Source organism: Ailuropoda melanoleuca, chromosome 16 (genome assembly GCF_002007445.2).
Source record: "Ailuropoda melanoleuca isolate Jingjing chromosome 16, ASM200744v2, whole genome shotgun sequence".
NCBI classification, from domain to species: Eukaryota; Metazoa; Chordata; class Mammalia; order Carnivora; family Ursidae; genus Ailuropoda; species Ailuropoda melanoleuca.
Window position 1 is genome coordinate 29,414,200 of NC_048233.1, and position 24,686 is coordinate 29,438,885.

At 35.9% G+C, this 24,686-nt stretch overlaps 1 protein-coding gene across 1 annotated transcript in view; it reads right to left on the reverse strand.

Annotated features, from left to right (window-relative positions):
- Positions 1-24,686, reverse strand: part of SYT10 (synaptotagmin 10) — a 63,208-nt gene that overhangs the window by 32,777 nt on the left and 5,745 nt on the right. Inside the window, exons 2-3 of the mRNA XM_002916584.3 lie at positions 17,680-18,037; positions 3,418-3,985 (exon numbers count right to left, since the gene is read on the reverse strand). Coding sequence (XP_002916630.1) covers positions 3,418-3,985; positions 17,680-18,037 — 926 coding nt within the window. The remainder of the gene's footprint in view (positions 1-3,417; positions 3,986-17,679; positions 18,038-24,686) is intronic.

Consider the following 24,686-nt stretch of genomic DNA (forward strand, 5'->3'; position numbering starts at 1 on the left):
ATATATTAGCACATACTTTACTTCTTTACTTGTTTCTTCTATTAGACTAAAGTTCTTGACCAAAACTTGTATTTTACTGGTCTTTATTTCCACTTTAGAACAAAGTATAAGCTTTGTACATAGAAGGTTCTCAGTAAATCCTTATGTAATCAAATTGAAGTTATTTGAACCCAATGCTGTAGAAAAAAAAAATCAATTCCATTTAATGAACTGGCCTAAGAAGATTTTTTGAATAAGGTCTTGGACAAGACTTTGGATACATGGGGAAAAAAAACTGTGACAGAGACTCTGATAAAAATTTGTTGGAATGAGACACAAAATAATTAAAAACAACAATCAGAAAAAAATAGCAACTCTGATTTCCATAGAGTTCTATTTTTAATAATTATATCATTGGCCTGAAGAAGTAAGAGGAGGTCCATGGCATTTATATCAATATGATAGTAAAGCAGGAGTTTATGATACTAAAGAAATTAATTAAACATTAAAGATAAATCAACTATTTCAAGTTGATGATAAAATGTTTTGACTAAATTTTAGAATTTTTAAGTTGGAGGTTTGCAGTATATAAAGGTACTCTTTTAAAAAACTCATACATGGGGCGCCTGGGTGGCACAGCAGTTAAGCGTCTGCCTTCGGCTCAGGGCGTGATCCCGGCGTTATGGGATGGAGCCCCACATCAGGCTCCTCCACTATGAGCCTGCTTCTTCCTCTCCCACTCCCCCTGCTTGTGTTCCCTCTCTCGCTGGCTGTCTCTATCTCTGTCAAATAAATAAATACAATCTTTAAAAAAAAAATAAAAAAAATAAAAAACTCATACATGATTATTTCAAATAAGAACCTTAAATTATAAGAATAGCTTAAGATCTATGTTTAACTAGTTATTTATGGGTATTTGTCATTAGTATCTCCTGATATAAAGAGAGCTAATATTGTAATTCAAATATATGTTTTATCTGTTACATAAATTCTTTTAAATCTATGTTCACATAGTTGGATCACCTTTGCAGGTTTCTACAAAACTTGGGTAAGTGAAGATATATGACTACATTTTTTTTTCTTTCTTTCCTTTCTTTCTCCCTCTCTGTAGAAAACTCTACATTTCTGTATGAAATTATCTAAAGTTAAAATGTGTAAGAAAAGATAGTTTCTTAAGCAAACTTCAACCCACATTTTTTCACTTTATTAGTCTGAAATATAAAATTGCTTAATGATTTTTCAAAAGCTGAGGAGAAGCTTTACTTAAACATTACACTACCCATAAAGATGATGCTAGTGTATATCGTGAGCTTTGGTGTCACAGTCTAGAAATTTAGGTTTCATTACTATCTTCCCAACAGAAAGCCATTAGCAGTACCTAGAACAATGTGTGGCTCAATGTTCCAGTTACAGAGCAATGTCATTTGGCTAGAATAATTTAATAATATATTTTATTATCTACCTACTTCTTTTTGTATCCAGAATATTGAAATGAAAATATCTATAGATGTACTCAGAATAAAGACACCCCCAAAGATGGCCATATCCTAATTTCTTCAATCTGTGAATATGTTACCTACATGGCAAAAGGGACTTTGCAGATGTGATTAAGATTATTATGAACTTTGAGATGGGCCCAAGAACATGTTTCAAAACAATTTTTTTGCATCCCTATTACTTAGAACATGCCAAACCCATAGTAGGCACTTAGCAAATATTTGTTGAATGAATAAAAGAAGGAATAATATAAGATTGGGGAATCAAGAAAGAAATAACCTAACAATTAATTAATTATTATCTGTATTTGTAGAATTCTAGAAGGTGTCATACTTTTTAAAACAGTAAAAATCACTGCTCACCATTTTTTTCCCTGTAGGAATAGAAGTAATAAGGTGAAAAACACCATGAAATCAAAACAGCCCCAATGTACCTTTGAAATATGATCCAGTTTGAAAATTTCTTCTTTGTTCCCTATAAATGTGGAAACTGTGGAATAAAAACCTAACAACTGAAAATGTTATGATGAGGCAATGCAACAAATTGGAAGTATAAAATTTTAAGTTACCTTATCCATCTAATAATTATAATGAAAATATAATTGAACCCAAATACTGATTTTAATTAGTAAAACACCGATGGAAGAAAAATAAAAAAGGAATTACTTTGAATTAAAATATAAGTTTCATTTTTTTAAAATAATTCCTTATCTGTATTAAAAACTGCTACATTTTAAGCTTATAAATTTTGGTAAAATTTGGACAAAAGATGGTAAATACATAAAAACAATCTGGTGGTAAAAAATTAAATGACTCCATTGAAAAATCAAGAAATCAGGGGTGCCTGGGTGGCTCAGTCGGCTAAGCATCCCCTCTTGATTTCTGCTCAGGTCATGACCTCGGGAACATGAGATCAAGTCCCATGTCAGGCCTGCGCTGAGTGCGGAGTCTGTTTAAGATTCTCCTTCTCCTTCTCCCTTTGCCCCTCCCCCCAGCTCATGCTCTGGCTCTCTCTTAAAAAACAAAACAAAGCAAAAAAACAAATCAAAACAATTCTGCAATCTAACCTAAGCAACCAGTTCTCTAGTTCCAATTCCATAATTCCGTCCTAGACACATAATCTCAAATAAAACAAATTTATGCAACAAAGAACACAACAATTTTTAGTATAACAAAATTTATGCCTAACACAATGTCCAACAATAAGAGAATGGTTAGGTAATAGATCATATATTTAAACATCACACACTAAAACAAATGTAGCATGAAAGAAAATCAGTGTGGAAATTTTTAAACTTAGTTTGATCTCAATAATTTTAAAACATGTATAGAAAAAATTTAGAAAGCAATATGCCATAATATTACACATAATTGGTAGTATTATAGGGTATTTTAATTTTGTACTGCTTTTTACTGTTTTCCAAATTTTAATTGTTTAAGTTATTACTTTATATTCAGAGAAAGTGTTTTATAATGAAAAATAAAAATTCTAATATAAACGATCACTTATAATCATTCAATGTTTCAAATTTTGTAATCATGTTTATTTCATGAAAGCCTCTGTAGGAATGGGCTGCTTCAAACTCAACCAAGGGCTTTTCAAAATAGCATCAAAATACATTTTAGGTTTGATCTGAGGAACAAAATCTTCCAAAATAATGAAAGTCAATATGAACTATGAGGTGGTTACAAATAAATATTTTATAAGAGAAAATACCTACTATTTTTGGTAACTTAAAGAGCTATTTTTAAATTTATATAATCACTAGAATTGTGTTAGGTGCCTGAATTATTATTATTTATTTAATCAAATCCTACCTTTGCAGGTTCTTAGTGTATAAATTATATAACTTTGTAAATTTACTCCAATAAGCTGGGTGATAGTTTTCTATACCACTGCAGGTCAAATAAAAACCAATATATTGGCGGAATTCTTACTTACTGTGGTAGCACAATGAATATCTTTCCACACTGTGGCTTCCCTGGAGAGATCAGAGACTTCAAACAAATTATCAAGAATCACTTCCCCAATCATGTCATGTCTAGAAAATCTGTCAAAATCATATACACTGAAATGTAGTTTTCGGTTGCTTAGTTGATCATATGCTACAGGAAATTGAAAAGTTTCATCAAATAGAGGATTTAAAGTCTTTCTGTGCACACGGGTCTGAAATTTCTTTTTCCTATCTGGAAGAAGATACATCTTCACATAAGGGTCAGAAGTGCCTGTGAAGTCTTTAGCAGGGAGATCTAAGGCTTTGATGATTTTAACAACTAGAAGTTCATTTTCATAGTCATACTGGAGGGTGAAGTTAAGTTTCCCACAGGTTTTAATATCTTCTTGCCTGTTGCCCTCAGAGTCAACTGATTTCTGCTTGTAGAGCTCTGGTTTTATCCTCCCAATGCTGGTTGTTGTTTCTCCTCTTTGTAAAGCGGGTTCTGTGCCCATGCTAAAATCAACACTGGAAACCTGCATTTGCCTTGGTAGGTGTCTCCTGAAGGAATTGTGGCTGTACATACATACATACACACACACACAAAATAATTTAGGAAGATCATTTTGATGACAACATAATATGGTGGCATATAAACTTTCTCCCACACCCAGGATAATGAAAGCATTTCATCTGTATTAATAGACTGACCGACAGACAGACAGACACACGCAATCAAAGAGCTACTTTTGAAAAACGGGAGAAATGCAATATTCAAAGGAAAAGGCTTCTAAAATGATAGAAACACCTGAAACACTCAAATGTACATTTTTTATGAGCTTTTGGAATTTTGTACTCTCAATCACAAGCATATAATTACATACAATTGCAAAAAAACGTGATTACCAACAAAGTTAAGTAATTCCACAAAATACCATGAATCATCAATCATCTGGTTATATCTAGCTGTAAGTCTTATGTAGACAAATCATTCACATGGCTGGTTTCTTTATATCTGCATATTTGTGTCTCATGAATCTCATGTTTGCTGACTACTCCATTACAATAAAAAACATAAGTCCACCTATTCTTATACTGGGTTAATTATTTCTAATACTTAAGATAACTAAATGAATATTTACTCGTAAAAAGAATATATAGTGGTGACAGCCAAAATTAGTACATTTTTCTTTTTTCAACATGGAGTGGGCTTCAGAAATCCTGAGGATTAAAAAATGTAGAGTTTTAGAATTTGGGGCCAACATAATAGAGTGTTTCAGAATTCAAGCTGACTTTCCTGTTATCACTGTTCCTATTCATCTAGTCAACATTTCCAGAACACTGGCTTTATCAACTAACCAGTACCTTGTAACCGTGACTTGCACTAAGACCTGCTTCTCTTTTACCTCCTCTGTGATTTCTGGCAGGAACCGTATCAATTGATGTGACTACTCGATGCTTAGTCCCAGGTCTTTTGTTCTTTATTCTCCTTGGTCTCTCCATCAGACCAATCATTTCTTGGACTATAACTGTCATCTTAAATCTGATGGTTCTCTGCATGTATCTCAGATATATAAACCTCTAGTTCCATATTTCTATATCTCTAAGGAAGATTTCTAAATGGTTATCTTAATTTTGCTCCAAACTCAAGCAAAATCATTATTTTCCGCCTTTTACTCCCAAATTGGTGCTCCCTTCCACAATCTTAGAAAATAGCTCTAACATTTTTACCAGCCAATTATGCTTGGAAGCCTGCATTATGCTTTGAATCACCTTTCCTTTATTCATGAGATTTACTCAATTTTCTAAATCTTGTTGATGTTTGCTTTGAAACATCCCATACACTTGTCCATTCTGTTTCATTTCCATTGCTACTTAGTCCAGATCCTCATCGCCTAATACTTGGCTTTCTATACTAGCCTTTGGCTGATTTTCCTTCTTTCAGCTCTCTCTTATACTTAATATCTGTCTAGCACTTACTTCAAAATCCTGTACTCATTTCTGTTGTTTATTACATCAGGTCCACATTATTTTTTACAGCAAACACTAAGTAATACTGAGGACATTGCTTAATGTCCATTACTGAGGACTAATACTTGATTCACTGATGCACACATAAGGACTGATTTAAGAGGGATAAAAAAGTAGTGATAGCCAGAAGTAAAATACCTAGCTAAGATACCATTTGAGAAGTAGTTTGAGGAGCTGAGGATGTTGAACCTAGAAAGGACAGGAATCTGACTTCTAATATCTGAAGGACTGTCATGGCAGAATTAGTAAGAATCAGTGGAAATTACAGGTAAAGACAGACTTCAGTTTCATATAAGGGGACATTTAAAAATATCTAGAGCTGTCCAAAATGGTGAAGTAATGAACTTCCACAAACATAAAATATAAAATATAGAAACAAAGGTTAGATGTTGAAGGAAAAGGTTTCTGCCTTAGGTGAGATACTAGACTTCTAAGTGTTTTCTAACATTTAATTTCTATGATTATCATTCTGTGATTCTTTAATAATTTTATTCAAGATGTTATTTCTATTAATTAAATATAATTTTATTATGCAAACTTTAAATTATGTAAAATCAGAATTATAATCTGAGGTGTTTCAAATTCATTCTCTTACACTGAATTAGCTTATTTTCTATTAATTGGACTGAAATACAAAAAGAGTATTTTTTTTGTGTGTGGCACTTTCCATATTTCATTTTTTTGTTGTTGTTTCAAGTATTTATTTATATTCTAGTTAGTTAACATACAGTGCAATATTGGTTTCAGGAAAAGAATTTATTCATCACTTACGTATAATCCCTAGTGCTCATCACAAGTGCCCACCTTAATGCCTATCACCCATTTAGCCCATCTGGCCACCCACTTCCCCTCCAGCAACTCTCAGTTTGTTCTCAATAGTTAAGAGTCTTTTATGGTTTGCCTCCCTCTCTTTTTTTTTTCTTCCTTCCCCTATGGACATCGTTTTGTTTCTTAAATTCCACATATGAGTGAAATCATATGGTATTTGTCTTCTCTGACATTTCTCTTAGCATAATACACTCTAGCTCTGTCTCCGTCATTGAAATGGCAAGATTTCATTCTCTTTCATGGCTGAGTAACATTCCATTGTGTGTGTGTGTGTGTGTGTGTGTACCACATCTTCTTTACCCATTCATCAGTTGACAGTCATTTGGGCTCTTTCCATAATTTGGTTATTGTTGATAATGCTGCTATAAACATTGGGGTGCATGTGCCCCTTCGAATTAATATTTTTGTATCCCTTGGATAAATACTTAGTAGCGTAATTGGTGAGTCATAGGATAGTTCTATTTTTAACTTTTTGAGGAACCTCCATACTGTTTTCTAGAGTGGCTGCACCAGTTTGCATTCCCACCAGCAGTGTAAGAGGGTTCCTCTTTCTCCGCATCCTCACCAACATCTGTTGTTTCCTGAGTTGTTTATTTTAGCCATTCTGACAGGTGTGAGGTGATATCTCATCGTGGTTTTGATTTGTATTTCCCTGATGATGAGTGATGTTGAGCATCTTTTCATGTGTCTGTTAGCCATCTGTATGTTTTCTTTGGAAAAATGACTATTCATATCTTTTGCTCATTTCTTAACTGGATTATTTGGTTTTTTGGGGGTTTTGAGTTTGATAAGTTCTTTATAAATTTTGGATACTAACCCTTTATCAGATATGTCATTTGCAAATATCTTCTCCCACTCTGAAGGCTGCTCTTAAATTTTGTTGATTTTTTTCCCTTTGCTGTACAGAATCCGTATCTTGTTGAAGTCCCAATAGTTCATTTTTACCTTTGTTTCCCTTGCTTCTAGAGATGTATCTAGCAAGAATTTGCTATGGCTGATGTCAAAGAGGGTGCTGCTTGTGTTTTAATCTAGGATTTTGATGATTTCCTGTTTCATATTTGGGTCTTTCATCCATTTCTAATTTATTTTTGTGTATGGTGTAAGGAAGTGGTCCAGTTTCATTCTTCTGCATGTTGCTGTCCAGTTTTCCCAAAGCCGTTTGTTGAAGAGACCGTCTTTTTTCAATCAGATATTCTTTCCTGCTTTGTCAAAGATTAGTTGACCATATAGTTGTGGGTCCATTTCTGGGTTTCTTTTCTGTTCCACTGATCTACGTGTCTGTTTTTGTGCCAGTACTGCTTTGATCACTACAGCTTTGTAATAGAGCTTGAAGTCTGGAATTTGATGCCTCCAGCTTTGCTTTGCTTTTTCAAGATTGCCTTGGCTATTCAGGGCCTTTTGTGGTTTCATATGAATTTTAGGATTGTTTGTTCTAGCTGTGTGGAAAATGCTGGTGATATTTTGTTAGGGATTGCATTAAATGTATAGATTGCTTTGGGTAGTATAGACATTTTAACAATTTGTTAAATATGAGCATGGAATATTTTTCTATTTCTTTGTGTCTTTCTCAATTTCTTTCATAAGTGTTCTATAGTTTTCAGAGTTCAGATCCTCCACCTCTTTGTTTAGGTTTATTCCTAGAGTTTTATGGTTTTTGGTGCAACTGTAAATGGGATCGATTCCTTGATTTCTCTTTCTGCTGCTTCATTATTGGTGTATAAAAATGCAACAAATTTTTGTACATTGATTTTGTATCCTGTGACTTTATTGAATTTTTGTATCAGATCTAGCAATTTTTTGGTGGAGGCTTTGGTTTTTCTATGTAAGTATCATGTTGTCTGCGAATAGTGAAAGTTTGACTTCTTCCTTGCTGATTTGGATATGTTTTCTTTTTGTTGTCTAATTGCTGAGGCTAGGACACTAAACAACTATTTAAATATCATAGAAATGGTACAGCTAATACCATTCTAATTCCTGATATTCCTTAGCACTAATCTGATAATGGAATACCTTTTATTTCTTTAAGCCTATATATCTATTCTTGATATACAGGATTAGGGGCTTAAATTAGGGACAGGCAACCATTAGAGAGTACTTAGGAAAATAAGAAGGATTTTAAAAGGAATACAAGTTCAGACCAACCATAGTACAAATTTCACTCCCTTCACTTGCCAGTTGCATGACTCTGGGCAGGGCCTCTCAGGCTTCATTCTGGAAAATGGGTGTAATGGTATTACCCACGCCATAATGTGTGGTGCAAATTACGTGAAATGATGCATGCCAAACATTCAGCCCTTTGCCTGGCATATAGTAAATACTCAACAAATACTAGCTATTAATGACAATAAAAATGATGATGTAAATTTTAAAAAATAATAAAGGAATAAAAGTAATATATGTTGTGAATTATGAAAGGGGTCTAGTATAACTTAGTTCTATATTCAGTTTACCTAAGAAATTAGGATATTTTGTTAAATAATTTAATATTTCTGCCCAAGTCACTTTCACCTATATAAGATTTTTAAAGAAAAATTTTATAAACAATATCCCCCCAAAGGTAAATTCCTTATTTTTATAGATTGATTCCATTCACACTCACTTATACTTTTCTTTTTTTTTTTTTAATGATTTTTTATTCTGTTAGTCACCATACAGTACATCCCCGGTTTCCGATGTAAAGTTCGATGATTCATTAGTTGCATATATACTTTTCAATATCATAAAATTTTAATCTTCTATCCTCTCCCTAAAAATCAGTAATTTCTTTCTTATATCTCTGAATATAACTGTACAGCTGTAAAGCCCCTCCAGGAGGAATCAAAGAGTAGTGATGTTTTTGTTCTAGTAAGCTAGTGCCCTAATTATAGGGTAAATAGTGTATATTCTAAGTCATAATTTAGCTAGTCAGTTAGGAGAAGCTTTAATTATTATAATGCTAAACTACTGCCATGACAAAACAGATCTTTTTCTTCTTGTTCCCCCCACTCCACAAGCCCCTTTTCTTTTTCTCTTTTGGAATGACATGGTAAGTGGCTAGTCTCACACAAATATACAACCAATCAAAGTATACTCCACTTGATTATTACTGATCTCATTCTTACCCTTCAAACCTAGAAGGGCAGCATCCAAGTACTTCTCCACGTAGGAAGGAAAAGCTTTCCCTATCCTACCTGGAACATTTTATAGTAGCTGGAGTCAAAATTACTTGATGCCATAGGAATAACATGCATCAACATGGTGATTTTTCAGATACTTATTACCAACAGATCCGTTCCTTCAAACAAAATCAGAAGCCATAAGTTGACTATGTAAAGACAGAGCTGTTCTGGTTGTTGTGTGGGTAGAGTCCTGAAATCTCAGTGGAAACCAAACCAACTTTTCTCTACTACCCAGAAGAAGGTGCTTGAAGATCATAACACTGAGATGAGGTGGGATAAGGGCTGACCTGGAAATCAGACAGTTAGCTCCCAGCTTCCCCATGAAGTGAGACTTTGGGCAAGTCACTTAACTTGTTTGAGCTATACTCTCCTTATCTATAAAACAGTCCTTTCACAGTTGGAAGACTGAATGAGATATTAAATAAGACAACTTTGAAAACTATAACTTCTCATACTTGGTAACTGTTAGTATCATTAGAATTCAGGACACAAGGGGCTGAAGTGCAAATACCATAATGAATTCTCTGGTTTTGACCATTGCAAGCCTAGGGTGGTTTTTCGGGGGTGCACAGGTGGCACAGAGTCATTCCCGTGTGAGCATGTCCTGGGCCACAACCCTGCATAACACTGGCCCTCTAATTCACTCACTTCTTAGCACCTAGCAGTTCTCTTTTCCTTAAATGGGAAAACTTTATATCCTCCTACTCTTAGATGCAGTGTCTTTTTTTTTTTTTTTTTAAGATTTTACTTATTTATTTGACACAGAGAGAGAGCACAAGTAGGCAGAGAGGCAGACAGAGGCAGAAAGAGAACTAGGCTCCTGACTGAGCAGAGAGCCCAATGCAGGGCTCAATCCCAAGACCCTGGCATTGTAACCTGAGCCAAAGGCAGATGCTTAACCAACTGAGCCATTCAGGCATTTCTTATTGCAGTGTCTTTACCATCCGTCAAGCTTACCTTAGATATTTCTTGAGAATTCAGAGGGGAAACAAAAATATATTTAGCAGCATTTATTGATTTATTCAATATGTTTATAAGGAATTCATCTCTCCTTGTTTTTACTAGTAATGAACTTTTTATCAGAAACTATCAGCATATATTAGAACTTATAGCCTCATTTCACAGTTAAGAAGACTTGAATAGTAAGACTAAATCAAGTTTGTGGTAAACTAAGTTTTCATCTTTGTTTCCTGTTTTCTTCTATTCAATTTGAAACAAGAACATTCAATACACAAAAATCTCAGCAAAAAACCCCCCATGCAAACAAATACATGTAGTACCAAGCCTAACCAAGCCTAACCAAGCCTAACCAAGCCTAACCAAGGCAAGGCACTGCATATATGAAGGCCGACTGAGTTCTATAATATGTCACAATGCATTTTTAAAAATAAAAATTGGACATCAGCAAAATCCTCTATATCCTTAATTTCTTCTTTGAATGTTCTTCTCACCTTATTGCTCAGCAGAAACATGTTTTTTCTCTAAGGACATGGTTTCCTCTGTGTCCCTCTCATGTGGTGGCTGATAATTGTTCCCTACAGTTCCTGTTCCACTAGCCTGGTGGTGGGGCAGTTGTGCATTCATCTTGTTCCCCATTGTCACTCTGACACCATTCTCCCTTCATCCACCTCTACCAGCCCTGAAGCTCAAGTCAGCAAGTCACATTTCCATTATTAGTTATTGTTAGTCATCTATTGATTAATAAATAACTCCTTTTAAAGTCTTCATTATTTTCATTTCCTGGTTCACTAACACTCTTTGACAGTGTTTTTGTTCTAATTTCTAGCAATGCACGTTTCTTTCCACCTTGTGGCCTCTACGTTCTTTGAACTCCCCTCCTGCAATGATGCCCTTTACTTACTGAAATTACTACCATGTACATAGATTTTATCATCATTAGCTACAAACTCTCCACAACCCCAATGTCATGCATACTTCTTTCTGATCAACATGTCTTATCTTTTTAGCTCAGACCCTCTTATACCACTCAGACAACCTTTCCAATTTACCAGAACCTCCAATCTGTAACTGTACCACCATTTCATAATCCCTGCTTCCCTGATATCATTTCCCTCTCATTATCCAGCTTTAATTTCCTGGCTAATCATTAGAGTAACTCTCAGGGACACATCCCCAATTCTCTGTTTCTCTCTACCTTCTTAGTTGCAGGACAAAAAAAGAACTGCAGCTCTGGTTGAATTCAAGCCTCCATCATCTCCACACCTGCACACATGCAGGTGAATGCAATTGGAGAAAAACATAAAATAACTGTCACTGCTCCACTTTAAGTTCATGACCACATTTCTCATGTGAACCCTAATGTAGCATAGTAATCCCTCTCCCTCTCAATCTCCTAGATTTGCAAGACCATTTCACACCTCAGCTTTCTACAAACCTCCATCACCCTTCTTCTCATGCTAAGTCTCAGTTAATGACCTAGTTTTCCATTTCACTCAGAAAAATTGAAGCAAGGAGCAGAAACCTTCCACACACACCATCTCATCAACCCTCTTACCAGCATCTGTAACCCATATATTTTGCCTTAAAGACACTCTCTGCACTTATATACTAAATCCCATTCTCTCTAATGTCACCTTCAAGAATATCCCCTCTGATTCTTGCATTATTATCCTCCCTCTCCATTGGATCACTACTATCAGCATAAAAGCACACCGTTGTTCCTCCTATCTTAAAGAAAACCTCATACCACTTCCTCTGTCTGTACTACTCTGTTTCTCTGACACATTTGTAGCAAAACTCCTTGAAAGAGTTGAGGACAGTCTGTTCACTGTCCAATTTGTTTCCTTCTATTCTATTTAAACATACTCTAATTAGCTTTACATCTGCTCAACTCCACCATAACCACTCTTGGAAATATGAACAACGTCTCCCCTGCATTGTTAAACTCACATGGCAATTCACAGTCTTCATCCCAGCCAGCCTTACTAGAGTCACTTAACAACCTCTCCCTGTTGTTTACATATACTCTTCACTTGGCTTCAAGTTATACCCTCCTGGCTTTTCTCCTATTTTACTAGTCTCTACTCAGTCTGCAAACTGATGTCTGCAGTGTATTGAAATTACTTGTTTTCACGTTGGTTTTCCATTCCTCAAACCTTTTGCTAGCCGGTGGTCTTTATAAAGGCAGAGACTATGTATTATTAATCTTTTCATGAATTTCATACTAACATATACTGGGATTCAGGAAATGTTTATTGGAGTTTGTATTAAAATAATTTACTCTAGGGGGTACCTGGGTAGTGCTGTCCATTAAGCGTCGGACTTTAGGATTTGGTTCAGGTTGTGATCTTAGGGTCCTCAGATCAAGCTGCTTGTCAGGGCTCAGCACTGACTGTGGAGCCTTGAGATTCTCTCTCCCTCTCCCTCCGCCCCTCCCACTCGTGCTCTCTCTCGATCTAAAATAAATAAATAAATCTTTAAAAAAAATCATTTACTGGGCACCTGGGTGACTCTGTCAGTTAAGCATCTGCCTTTGGCTCAGGTCATGATCTTAAGAGTCCTGGGATAGAGTCCCCCGTCGGGCTCCCTGCTCAGCGGGGAGTCTGCTTCTCCTTTTCCCTCTGCCCCTCCTCCATGCTTGTGCACTCTCTCTCTCTCTTGCTCTCTCCCTTTCAAACAAATAAAATCTTTAAAAAAAAAATCATTTACCCTAATACTCCTGTTACTAATGAAATCAAACATCCCAAGAATGATTTATATTATAAAGGAGGGCCCAGTCAATTTATTAATGTTTATAAAGAGGAGATGGTATTTATCAGGGCCAGAAAACAAACTCTTCAAGTTTGATTTTATTTTATAAAGTTTTGTCTCTGACCTTGGTACAAATAGACATCCCATTTCAGAAAAGAAGTTGGTGTATTTATTGAATACATGTTTCATGAAAAGGCTTATTTAACCATCTCAAGCAACTGCACAGCATGTTTCATGAAATTTTAATTCGAAGAGATAGATCTCAGGTCCTCACAGTTTTGGGCAAGTGTGCTTCTTGATATCCTAGCTAGGTATATATCTTTTAAACTCTCCCTTTGTGTAACATCTTGCTTTCTATTCCTTACAGTGCCCTGCAATGGATAATTGCAGTTTTGCTATCTTTTCAGAGGAATTTAATTTGAAAAAATCTCTTAAACTATACAATCCAGTTTTAAGTATTTTTACATAATTCTTTCATTTCTCTTATGTGATGATTTAAAAAATTACTTTTCTAAGCAACCATAGCTTTCTTGTAAATCCAAGCACACGTATAAGTCAATGATTTCTTCCCGTGAACATTCTCTTCCTTTTGTTCATGTTGAATTGGCTCTGCCTTTACGTTTCCTAATTATTTTTCAGTAGGTACTTAGAATCCTCTCTAACAGTGGCTAACCTACATAATTCCTCATCCTCAACAAATTATTTTGCCACTTATTATTTTCACCTCTTCTGGGCACCATTAGTGAATGCACAGAAAATTGGTTCTTATACTCATCCTGGGAATATTACCATCATTAACCTCTTTCTAATATGGGCAGTTTATCTCACCACCTGATGCTGTTATTGAAGGAGCAAAGTGAAGTGGAGAGATTACCAATCAATCAAAAGCATCACTTGATGCTTATTAGGTACCTATACAGTGACAGAAATTAGGAATGCCTAAAATAGACTACACAGCCTTGTTCTCTGAGAACTTAGCATCGAGTCTGGCAAGTAGCTATGGCTCAATATTAGGACAATAAACAATTGCTAGATTGTCACTATGGCTTTAAATAATAAAAGATAATAGCTTATAATTGGGCAGAGAAAGTAGACTCTCAGATGTATTTTCCTTAAACATCTTACAGCAGATAAACAGGTCACCATTCTAGTTGTGGGAAGCAACACAAGCAAAAGCAGACACATAGAGGTGAGGTCTACAGGAGGATAGTAAAAAGACCAAGCAGTCCTCTTGCTGGCAATCATAAAATATCCATTTGGATAGATAGATGAGGTCCCCAAATTCATTTATTTTTTTTTAAAACCAACAAAGATAGCCTGAGTTCCTACAGTATTTTGTCTCGGTGTCAAGAGCAATACCAAAGTGAATTTGGCAGATTTTCTGCCTAAGAAAGCAACACAGAGCTGTGTGTGTGGGGGAATACGGAATTAAAATGCTTGAATGGTAGCTTGGTATCATCAGATTGTAATGGTTCGAATGGCAGGCTTTGCAAAGGCTTAGGCTACACTTGCAATGATTTGAAGTGTCACAGTGCTTTTTATAAGGGATCTTAGATTCTTCTTTTACAACTTCCCTCAGGCTTTTGTCTTTGTTTGTTGTTTGCCCTTTCCTGATTTTTATCATGCCTTAACTATTATATTAGTTTCCAAATAGATGTCTTTTTCTAGATGTCTAGAAACTAGAACTATTATATTAGTTTCCAAATAGATGTCTTTTTCTAGATGTCTTTTCCTATAAGCTACTGCCAAATTAATTTTTCTAAACCACAGCTCTTTATACAAGGGACTCTTCTGCGGCAAATATTTTTTGACAGGACAGAACTTGAACATCCTGGCCGTGATTTCAAGGCCTCTTGTACTTTGATTTCAGCCAACTCTCTCCTCTTCCTTTACTCCAACTAAATTCTGTTTTCTGATCAAGGTATTTTACCTGCTGTTTTCATGGCAACATTTCCTATTCTGTGTCTTTTTGCATAAAATGTTTCCATCTGGGATGCACACCTTCTCCCAATTGCCATTTATGTGAATTCTTAGTCTCCTTTAGCCTCTGCTTAATGGACCTTCTCTCAGCCTCATGCTGGAAATAATTCTTCTGTTCTCAGAATTCCACATTCTCCACCACAGTTTGCACTTATAATTCCTTATATTGAAGTTGGTCTTACATGTCTTATCTTTGCATAATGCTGTAAATTTTTTTCCAGCTTCCTTGGACTTGCAGAGTGGACGGAGTATGCATAATACCTGATGATGCCCATTAGTAAATATCTACTGAATAAGACTACTGGATGAATGAACAATCAAGACACAGGCTATAAGAATGTTACTAATGAAGCAACACATGGAAGCCTCCTGGCTGTTTGGCCTCTGGCAGGCTGATGGGGCCAAATGTCCAGGAACTTGAAAAGGAAGATGAGAACTTGGAAAATGTGCCAGTTTCCAGCAACGCTGTTAAGTTCTGGAACAATCAAAATGTTATGAAATTATAGAGACAAATAAAGCTTGAAAGGGTAAGATGTTTGTCATCTACTGTCTGAGCCAAGTCAAAGTGAGTCCCAACGGGAGACTGGAGCTGACATAGCCTAATGAGGTGATGAAATCAGTTAAAGTTAAATTAATTATGTGTGTGTGCGCATGTGTCTGTGTATGTGTGTGGTTTGATTTTGCTACATTTCAGTGAAAAGTTAAGATTTGAGCAGAATAATCTGATTTATGATAATGTACCTTTGATCTCTGTGTCCAAGTGGGCTGCATAATGAACTCAGCAGTTTCCTCCTCCTCCTATATAAGGTAATTTCTAGTATGATGAAGGAATTAATGTAGATGAGGCGTTTTAAGAACTAAGTATAATCAAGTTTTCTGCAAGGAATTCCTTTCAGTGCCAAAGAGATTAAAATCATGACTCTGGTCATTCATAATAACCACTTACAATTTTAGATTTCTGAGTAGAATGAACAGGAAGATACCCTTATTTTTCATCGGTCCTCAGCAAACTTTGTAACCAACATCTTTGATTTCAGAGAACTATATACCCTGGGCTTTGATGCTTAAAATGTGAAACCATCAATGGGGATAAATTTGAATTCTAACTTTCGTCAGCTGCATGACTTTAGGCAATTTTTAAACCTTTCTGGGCTTGGGTTAACTCACAAGTAATGCGAATAATTAATAATACTGACTTCATCCCGGTTGGTAGAGGGTTAGCAGGAAGGGTGCCTGGCACAGTGGTTAAATTGCAAGTGCTCAAAAATAATTCTTCGTTTCTTCCTTTCCTAGCCACTCATATAAACAAGGAAATTCAAAGAGGCAGATGCAATGATATCGAAGTTCTAACAAAACTTTGAATTTGTATTCCACTTTTTCTCTTAGAAAATATGAGATATGTATAATTCAATCTTTAAGTTTTTTTAAGATTGAGAGAAAAATCGTCCTTATGTAGGGTGCACTTATCAGTTAAAGGAGCTGAATAATTCTGAATGCTAAGCTCACTGATGTACATAGCTGCTGCTACTATTTAAAAAAAGGTTTGTAAATTAATTGAACATTTTTACCCTAAAATTTCTGTGCACCTTTAAGGCCTTATTTTCACAAAAATATATTTTTCTTTTATAGTTAATGCAATTTGAAATACACTATAGCAAAATACTTTCATTCAAACAATCTTTTGCTGATGTTTCCAACCGGAGTTAAAATGTATCTCCACATGGGGCACCTGGGTGGCACAGCAGTTAAGCGTCTGCCTTCGGCTCAGGGCGTGATCCCGGCGTTATGGGATCGAGCCCCCACATCAGGCTCCTTCGCTATGAGCCTGCTTCTTCCTCTCCCACTCCCGCTTGTGTTCCCTCTCTCGCTGGCTGTCTCTATCTCTGTCAAATAAATAAAATCTTTAAAAAAAAAAATGTATCTCCACAAAGAGGCCTCCCTTTAGCCCCCTTCTGGGTACACTCTTCAGTACGCTCATGACATTCACCAGAACTCTGGCAGAGCGTATCACACTCTGCCCAGTGTAAGAGTTTGGTCTCTGTGGTTTCAAATAACATTTTCTAGGGGGTCCACGTTGATGGTGTAGTTACTAAACAACTGTAGACTAAACATTAGTTCCTGTTAGTCAATTTTGACTGTGAAATTCTACATGATTTCATGACAGACATTGCAAATGGCTGTTTTCTCGATATTTATTGGTTGACCTAAACTAAATCAAAAGACTGCAACTAGCAACTATCCAGCCATGATATTTCAAGGGAAAGAGTTAATAAATAATAATCTGTAGTTACATGATTTTACTGAGACCTCAAAATCTACTAAACTCCTTTCTTGGTACTGCTCCCTGTTTGGCTCCTTTGTCCTCAGTTTCTCCCATCCTTACTTACTCTGCCCTTTTCCTCCTTATTCAATTATGTTTCCTATGTCCTCATTTCTCCTGTTTGTCTTTTCTTTTCTCGTTTCCCACCTTTTTTCTCTTACAAACACACACACATACACACACACACACACACACACACACACACACACACGCCCAGTTTTATGTATTTGATCTTTTCTTACCGGGATGAAGATGTAGGCTCAGTAGTTTGTCTTTGCACACGTGCATGTTTAATTAAATGCTCTTTTAAAGCAGTTTGGACTTCTGCTGGGATGTCAGGGGAAGTGTGGCTGATTTTTATAGCAGGTTCAATAACTTTTAGAGCTGGCTTTTCATTTTCTTTAACTTCTTTTTTCTCTTCAGTCTCAAAAACTTCAGTAGGAGCACTTGAAATGCTCTGTGGAAGGGTACTGATGTTGGAAGTCACTGGTTTGCTTTTCCAGCAAGGCCAGCACAGCTTCCAGAAGACAAAAAGTGAAACAACCAACAAGGCCAGGCCACAGAAGCTGACAACCACTGCTAACAAGCTGACCGAAATATCTGGAAAAAAAATTACAATGTAAAGAAATATTAATTCACTGATAGTGTAGATAAAAGAGCAGCAATGGTGAGATAATTTACATTATGATTATTATTAATAGCTTTCTGAGTGAGAGTTTCAAAATTTACTTTTAAGTTATCTTTGTAGGGAGAAAAGATTAATAATTGTGCCTGGAAATTCTCAAAGAAGTTATATGAAAATTTCGAATTGTACACAGAAGAAGCATATTACTTCCAAGAAGACTATAAGGGGTCCAAGAGTTTGCAAACTGAAGGGTGGCAACTTGCAACTTGCCTTGAAATCATGAAGCTTAAGAAACTGGGGAAATGCACACGACAGGAAAGGCTTCTGTTTGCTTCATCTCTCATCTAAAGATGCAAACTTCTCACTCTTGAAGCAGGGAATAATGTTAAATATTCGCATAAACCACTTTCCAGAGTCTAAATGAGGACGACTTGTTGCTAATGGAGAGTGGGTATACTAGTAGCTGTATTTTTAAACTCCCCAGGTCCTTTCTGATAACCTTGCATGTTCCTACTTTCTAAAGTCTCAAATTAATGATGTGTTACCTAAGTATCTCTAAAATAGCCTTACTTCAAAATATTCACAAGCTTAATACATTCTCATTATGTAAAATAGCTTAAAGAAATAGAGTGGAAAAAAAAGTAAGATTGAGTAAATAAATGAATGGGAGAGAAGAAACAAATCTCCTGTGCAGAAGAATTCCAAATAATTTACACAGACACTCTGCTCTCAAGGAGGTGGAACACAGCTTCCCACTCCTTAAGTGTGGGCTACACATAGTGACTTCCTTCCAAAAAGGAGAGTATGGGAAAAGGTAAAAATAAAAAAGGGGGTAACTCTACAGTGGAGAAACCTCACCTGGCTGATCAAGGAGAACATCGACAATAATGAATCATGTTGCTAGTATGCACTCCTGCTAAGTGATGAAAATGGCACTCTGCCTCTGTGGGCTTCTTCCCCAAACCCATAACCCAAGTCTAAACATTAGAAATAAAGAAGACAAATTTCAATAGTTGGGCATTCTATAAAATATCTGACCAGTACTCTTCAAAACTGCCAAGGTTCTCAGATAAAAAGACAGTCTGAGAAACTATCAGAGCCAAGAGGAGATTACAGAGGCATGACAACCAAATATGTGGTACCCTAGACAGAGTTCTGGAATAGAAAAAGGATATTAGGTAAAAACTAAGGACATGGGAATAAAGTATGGACTTAAATCAACAATGTATCAATACTGGTTCATTAATCCTAACAAATGTCCCATATTAATGTAAAAGGTTAATAACAGGAGAAACTGGGTGTGGGGTATATGGGACCTCTGGACTATTTTCCCCAATTTTTATGTAAATCTAAAAGTGCTCTAAACAGTAAAGTCTGTTTAGATAATGATATCCCACTACCCACTTCCATTTTCAGCCTCCTAAGATAACCAATGTTAGCAATCTGGTGTAATAGCTCTCTTCAAAACCAAATAGAGTTCCTATAAAGGGAGATTTTTCTAGATGTAAATAACCTCGTAATTTTCTTTTACAACTTTGCTTGGCCTCAGTGTAAAATATGAATCCAATATCTTTTATTTGTTAAAAATAAAAATGGTAGGAATATGTTAGAGGCTGAATTATGTCTGTCCCTTCATCCCTTCCACCTTCTTATGTTGAAGTCCTAAAGCCCTAGGGTCTCAGAATGTGACTGTATTTGGAGACAGGGCCTTTAGATTAGTAATTAAGGCAAAATGAGCTCATATGAATAGGCACTATTCCAGTGACTCGTGTCCTTATAAGAAGAGGAGATTAGGACAAATATACTCTGAAAGACCACGTAAAGACACAGGGAGAAGGTGGCCACCTACAAACCAAAAAGGGAAGAAGCCTCAGAAAAAAAATCAACCCTCTTGACACCTTGATCTCAGACTTCTGGTTTCCACAACTGTCCAGGATTTCTACCCCTCCCTAGAAGCAACCTTTGATCCCAGTTTCGTGTTTATCTGTCCAGCCCAAGCACGAATAAACAAAGATATTTCTTAAAAAAACAAACAAACCTACAAAACCATAGAATTATTTAATATATTTTTTAAAAAACATAAATAGCTTATTGCATATTTCTTCAGTTTGCTTTATTTTTTTATTCAGTGATCCTTGAGGTCTAACTTCATCTCACATAGTATTCTATAATACTTCCTCACAACAGATATTTAGATTATGCCCAATATTTTGCTGTTACAACATAGCTACAATGAGCATACTTGCACCCTTCTTCTTGTGCATATTTGTGAATGTTTCTCTAAGGTAAAAATCTAAAAATAGAATTTCAAAGACATAGGTTATGCACATATTTAATGTTATTAGATATTTCCAAAATAACTCCAGAGTGACTATAACAAAAACATTATGTGAATTTATCGGTTCCTACAGTCTCAGAGAAATGGTGATGTACTTTAATTTTCACTGATATGATCAGGAAATGATACCTTGCTTTAATTTACATTTTCCTGATTAGTAAGATAAAATGGTTCTGTTTAAACTCCTAATTTGTAGCTAATGGAAACCTATTCAGAAATTGAAATAATTCCAAGTTTTTAATGCTATTTAATTATAAGAATAAAAATTAATTTGACATGCTATTATACATAGATATTAATATTTTACCTCATTTTCCTGTTGCTTATTAAAGCAACCATTGAATATATTTCCCATTTATATTCCATTGATGAAGAATGTGATCATACTTTATATTTTGTAGTTTATTTTTACTTTTTAATTGTTCATTAGCCCCATAACTTGGAGAAAAAAAGAAAAAATATATGAAATGTGCTTTCTGATTATTAACTGTGGTTTTAAATAGAGGAATAAATACTACAATTATGTATTCATAATCTTTATGTATTTTTGTCTCCATTTACATTATATTTTTATGGATATTTTAACTCAATTTCTTCAACCTGCTAATTTCCATCCAGGTGGAGCCAAAAGCCAAGAGATGAGGAAGGCTCTAAGCAGTTTTCAGTCTGCAGCTGAAAATGCCCCCCATCTTACTTATGGACATTAGAGAAATTATACTCTACCCACAAAAATTTGATGACATTCCTTTATTCCACTGTTCCTAAGTGATGGGCTTTGGCATCCTCACAAGGTTGCTCTCATCTTAGGAAAAAGTCCTGTGGAAATCTCTGACCGTAATTCCATTTTCCCTACTGCTGACAATTTTCTTTCTAAAATCACCATCTGGTTCTACCATTTCGGGGACTATAAAATATTTCATCCATACTAAGTAACTTGTGAAAGTGAAAAGTTGTGCTATCAGTAATGCCAGGGAAGCAGGAAGAAACCAAGTCCTGTCCTGGCAACTAAGACATATGGTCGCCTTACCTCTCTTCACCTAACATCGTTCCAGGTCACCTCTTAACCATCTGGGAAAAATCCAAACTTCATAAGGCATTCCACAGCATCTTTGTGATTTGACCACTCAGTACTGACCAGCCTTATTCTTCTGCCACTTTCCCACCTAAACTCCTTCCCCTGACCACATGTTACTGTCTTATGATTTTGTTCAGGCTGTTTCATGTAGCTCCAATGCATTTACTTCCTCTCTTTGGCTGCCTGGCAAATTTGTATTCAACAATCAGATCCAGTAGTACCTCCTTCTTGACACTCTGCCTCTCGCCTTCCTAAGGGCTTTGAAAGCACACCCACCACTGTAACACTATTATAATAACTGATTGGCTTCTAATCCTTTACTCCAAACTCTGGGACATGAGGAGTTTCAAAAATTATTATTATTTTCTTTTGGATATTAGAAAGGCAACATGGTACACATTATCTGGGATAACGTCCAATAACCAAACACATCAATATATCTATAATGAAATGTATGAATTAGTCACATTGAGTGGGATCACTGAAGATCGTAGCTTAATGCCAAGTCAGGTAAGGTGTTGGTGCCAAAGTGCTACAATTTTCAAAATAATTTTCAGTTTTCAGGGTTTTGAGGTTTCATTAATGTGGATAAAGAAAGGGGGGGATAAAACTCAAATCAGCAACTCTTATTCAAAGAAAGCTGAGGAAAACTGTCTAGGATAAAAATTTGGAATTATCTCAGAAGTTAACCTATTTATCCTATTCATATGGTACTATCGTTGACCCTTGAATAAGGAGGGGATTAGGGGCACTACCCCCACAGGTGAAAATCTCCATATAACTTTTGACTCCCTAAAAGTTTAACTAACTTCCTTCTTTCCTTTCTTCCTTCCCTTTTTCTTTTTCTTTCTTTCTTATTTTATTTTTAATTTTAAAAAAAGATTTTATTTATTTATATGAGAGAGAGCACAGTGGGGAGAGGGGCAAATGGAGAGGGATAAGCAGACTCCCTGCTGGGTATGGAGCCCCACCCACATGGGACTCAATCCCAGGACCCTGAGATCATGATCTGACCTGAAGTCAGACGCTTAACCAACTGAGTCACCTAGGTGTCCCTATTTTTTTTTTTTTTTTTTTTAAGTAGGCTCCATGACCAGCATGAACCCAACCCGGGGCCTAAACTCAGGAGCTTGAGATCAAGACCTGAGCTGAGATCAAGAGTCAGATGCCTAACTGACTGAGCCATCCAGGCATCCCAAAAACTTAATTATTAATAGCCTACTGCTGACCAGAAGCCTTGCCAATAACATAAACATTTGATTAACACATATTTTATATGTATTTTATACTACATTTTTACAATAAAGTGATCTAGAGAAAATACAGTGCTACTAAGTAAATCATAGAAAGGAAAATACATTTAGAGTACTTACTGTACTATAAAAATCCACATAAAAGTGGACCCACACAGTTGAATCCTGTGTTGTTCAAGGATCAGCTCTAATATTATACTAGGGCATAATTCGGATTGCTATAACAAGGGGCCAAATTAACAGTGACTTACACAAGGGAGAAGTTTATTTCTCTCTTGTGTAATTAACTGTCCCAGCATAAGCAGGCCAGGGCATACGCATCAGCTTCGAGGTGTCTAAAATCCTGGTTTCTTCTACACTTTTGTTTTGCTATTCAAAGGTTTTTGCCTTCTCCTTAAAGTCCAAGATGCCAAGTTACTATGTCCACATTCCAGGCAATTGGGTGACAGAATAACAAGGGAAGGGGAAGGTGAGAGTATGTCCTTTCATTTTAAGAGCGCAGCCTGAAAGTAGTACACATCACTGCTGCTAACATGCTGATGGTCAGATTGATTGATTGATTGATTTTTAAAGATTTTACTTGTCAGAGAGAGAGAGAGAGCAAGCAGGGGGAGCGGCCGGCGGAGGGAGAAGCAGGGTCCCCACTGAACAAGGAGCCCAATGCGGGTCTTGATCCCAGGACCCCGGGATCATGACCTGAGCCAAAGGCAGACACTTAACCAACTGAGCCACCCAGGCGGCCCTCCCCTATGTTCATGTGCAGTATGACAAATTGACATTTACAAGGTTTTTTCAATTGACTGTGATGTTGTCTCTATTCAATAACAGAATGTTAAAGAGTAGATCCTGACAAAACTCAGAATCCACCTGGATGAAAGAAAAGGTAATATTGGTCTTCCTGCCTCCATCATTCTACCCTTCTAGCTTTGAAGCATCACAGCACAATTTCATGATTATATAGTCATGTGAAATACATATATACATACACACACACACATATGTGCACATGATGAACTTTCTAGTATATGAGTAATGTTGACATCAACATATATGTGTGTGTGTGTGTATGTATATATACATAGAGTTTTATTTTCTGATAGTCTACCTAAGTCAACTCTTACAACTTCAGTGGTTATTTAAGGTATTTAACATTATAAGGAAAAAGAAAAATAGTTTATTATATAATAACAAGAAGCCATCTCTTCAGTCAGGGATTCTGTTTCTAAACTTGGCCAGTGTTGGATATTCCACTAACAGAGAAAATTGGTATTGTATGAATGAGAAACAAGCAAAATAATTTACTGACCTTAAATAATAACACTTCTCATTAGGAGGTCTAGTTTTCTTTGACATCACAGCACTGTTAATAATGAGATATGTAGATGGTTGATAATTTACATTGCATACCCAAAATATGGCAGGAAAATAAGGCAAAAAAGGTTTTAATGTATTATTTTTCTAACTACAAAGTAATAAAAATAATTTAACTGATAATTTCATATCTGTTTTCATTACAGGCTTATTTATGGACATACAAAAGGAGCTATATTTATAATTATATGATTTCAAAGTTGTGCATTTTGGACACACTAAAATCTTTTACATGACTTTACTGTTCAAATAAATCAGTTATATTTAGCTAAAAATTCATGAATAAACACTCATGTACACTTAATTGCAAAAGCATTCATGTACTCAAGTAAGAAAAATGGACAATGTTGTGTCATACTTGTATGATAATATATCTAATAAAAAGAAATTTTGGGACTTGGGTCATAATTACACTCAGAGAATCTTATTAATACTGGCATCTGGGTGGCTTGGTTAAGGATCTGACTCTTGATTTCGGCTCATGTTATGATCTCAGGGTTGTGGGATGGAGCCCAGCATCATGCTCTGCGTTCAGTGGGGAGTCTGCTTCTCTCTCTCTCTCCTTTTCCCTCTTCCCCCCCCGCCCG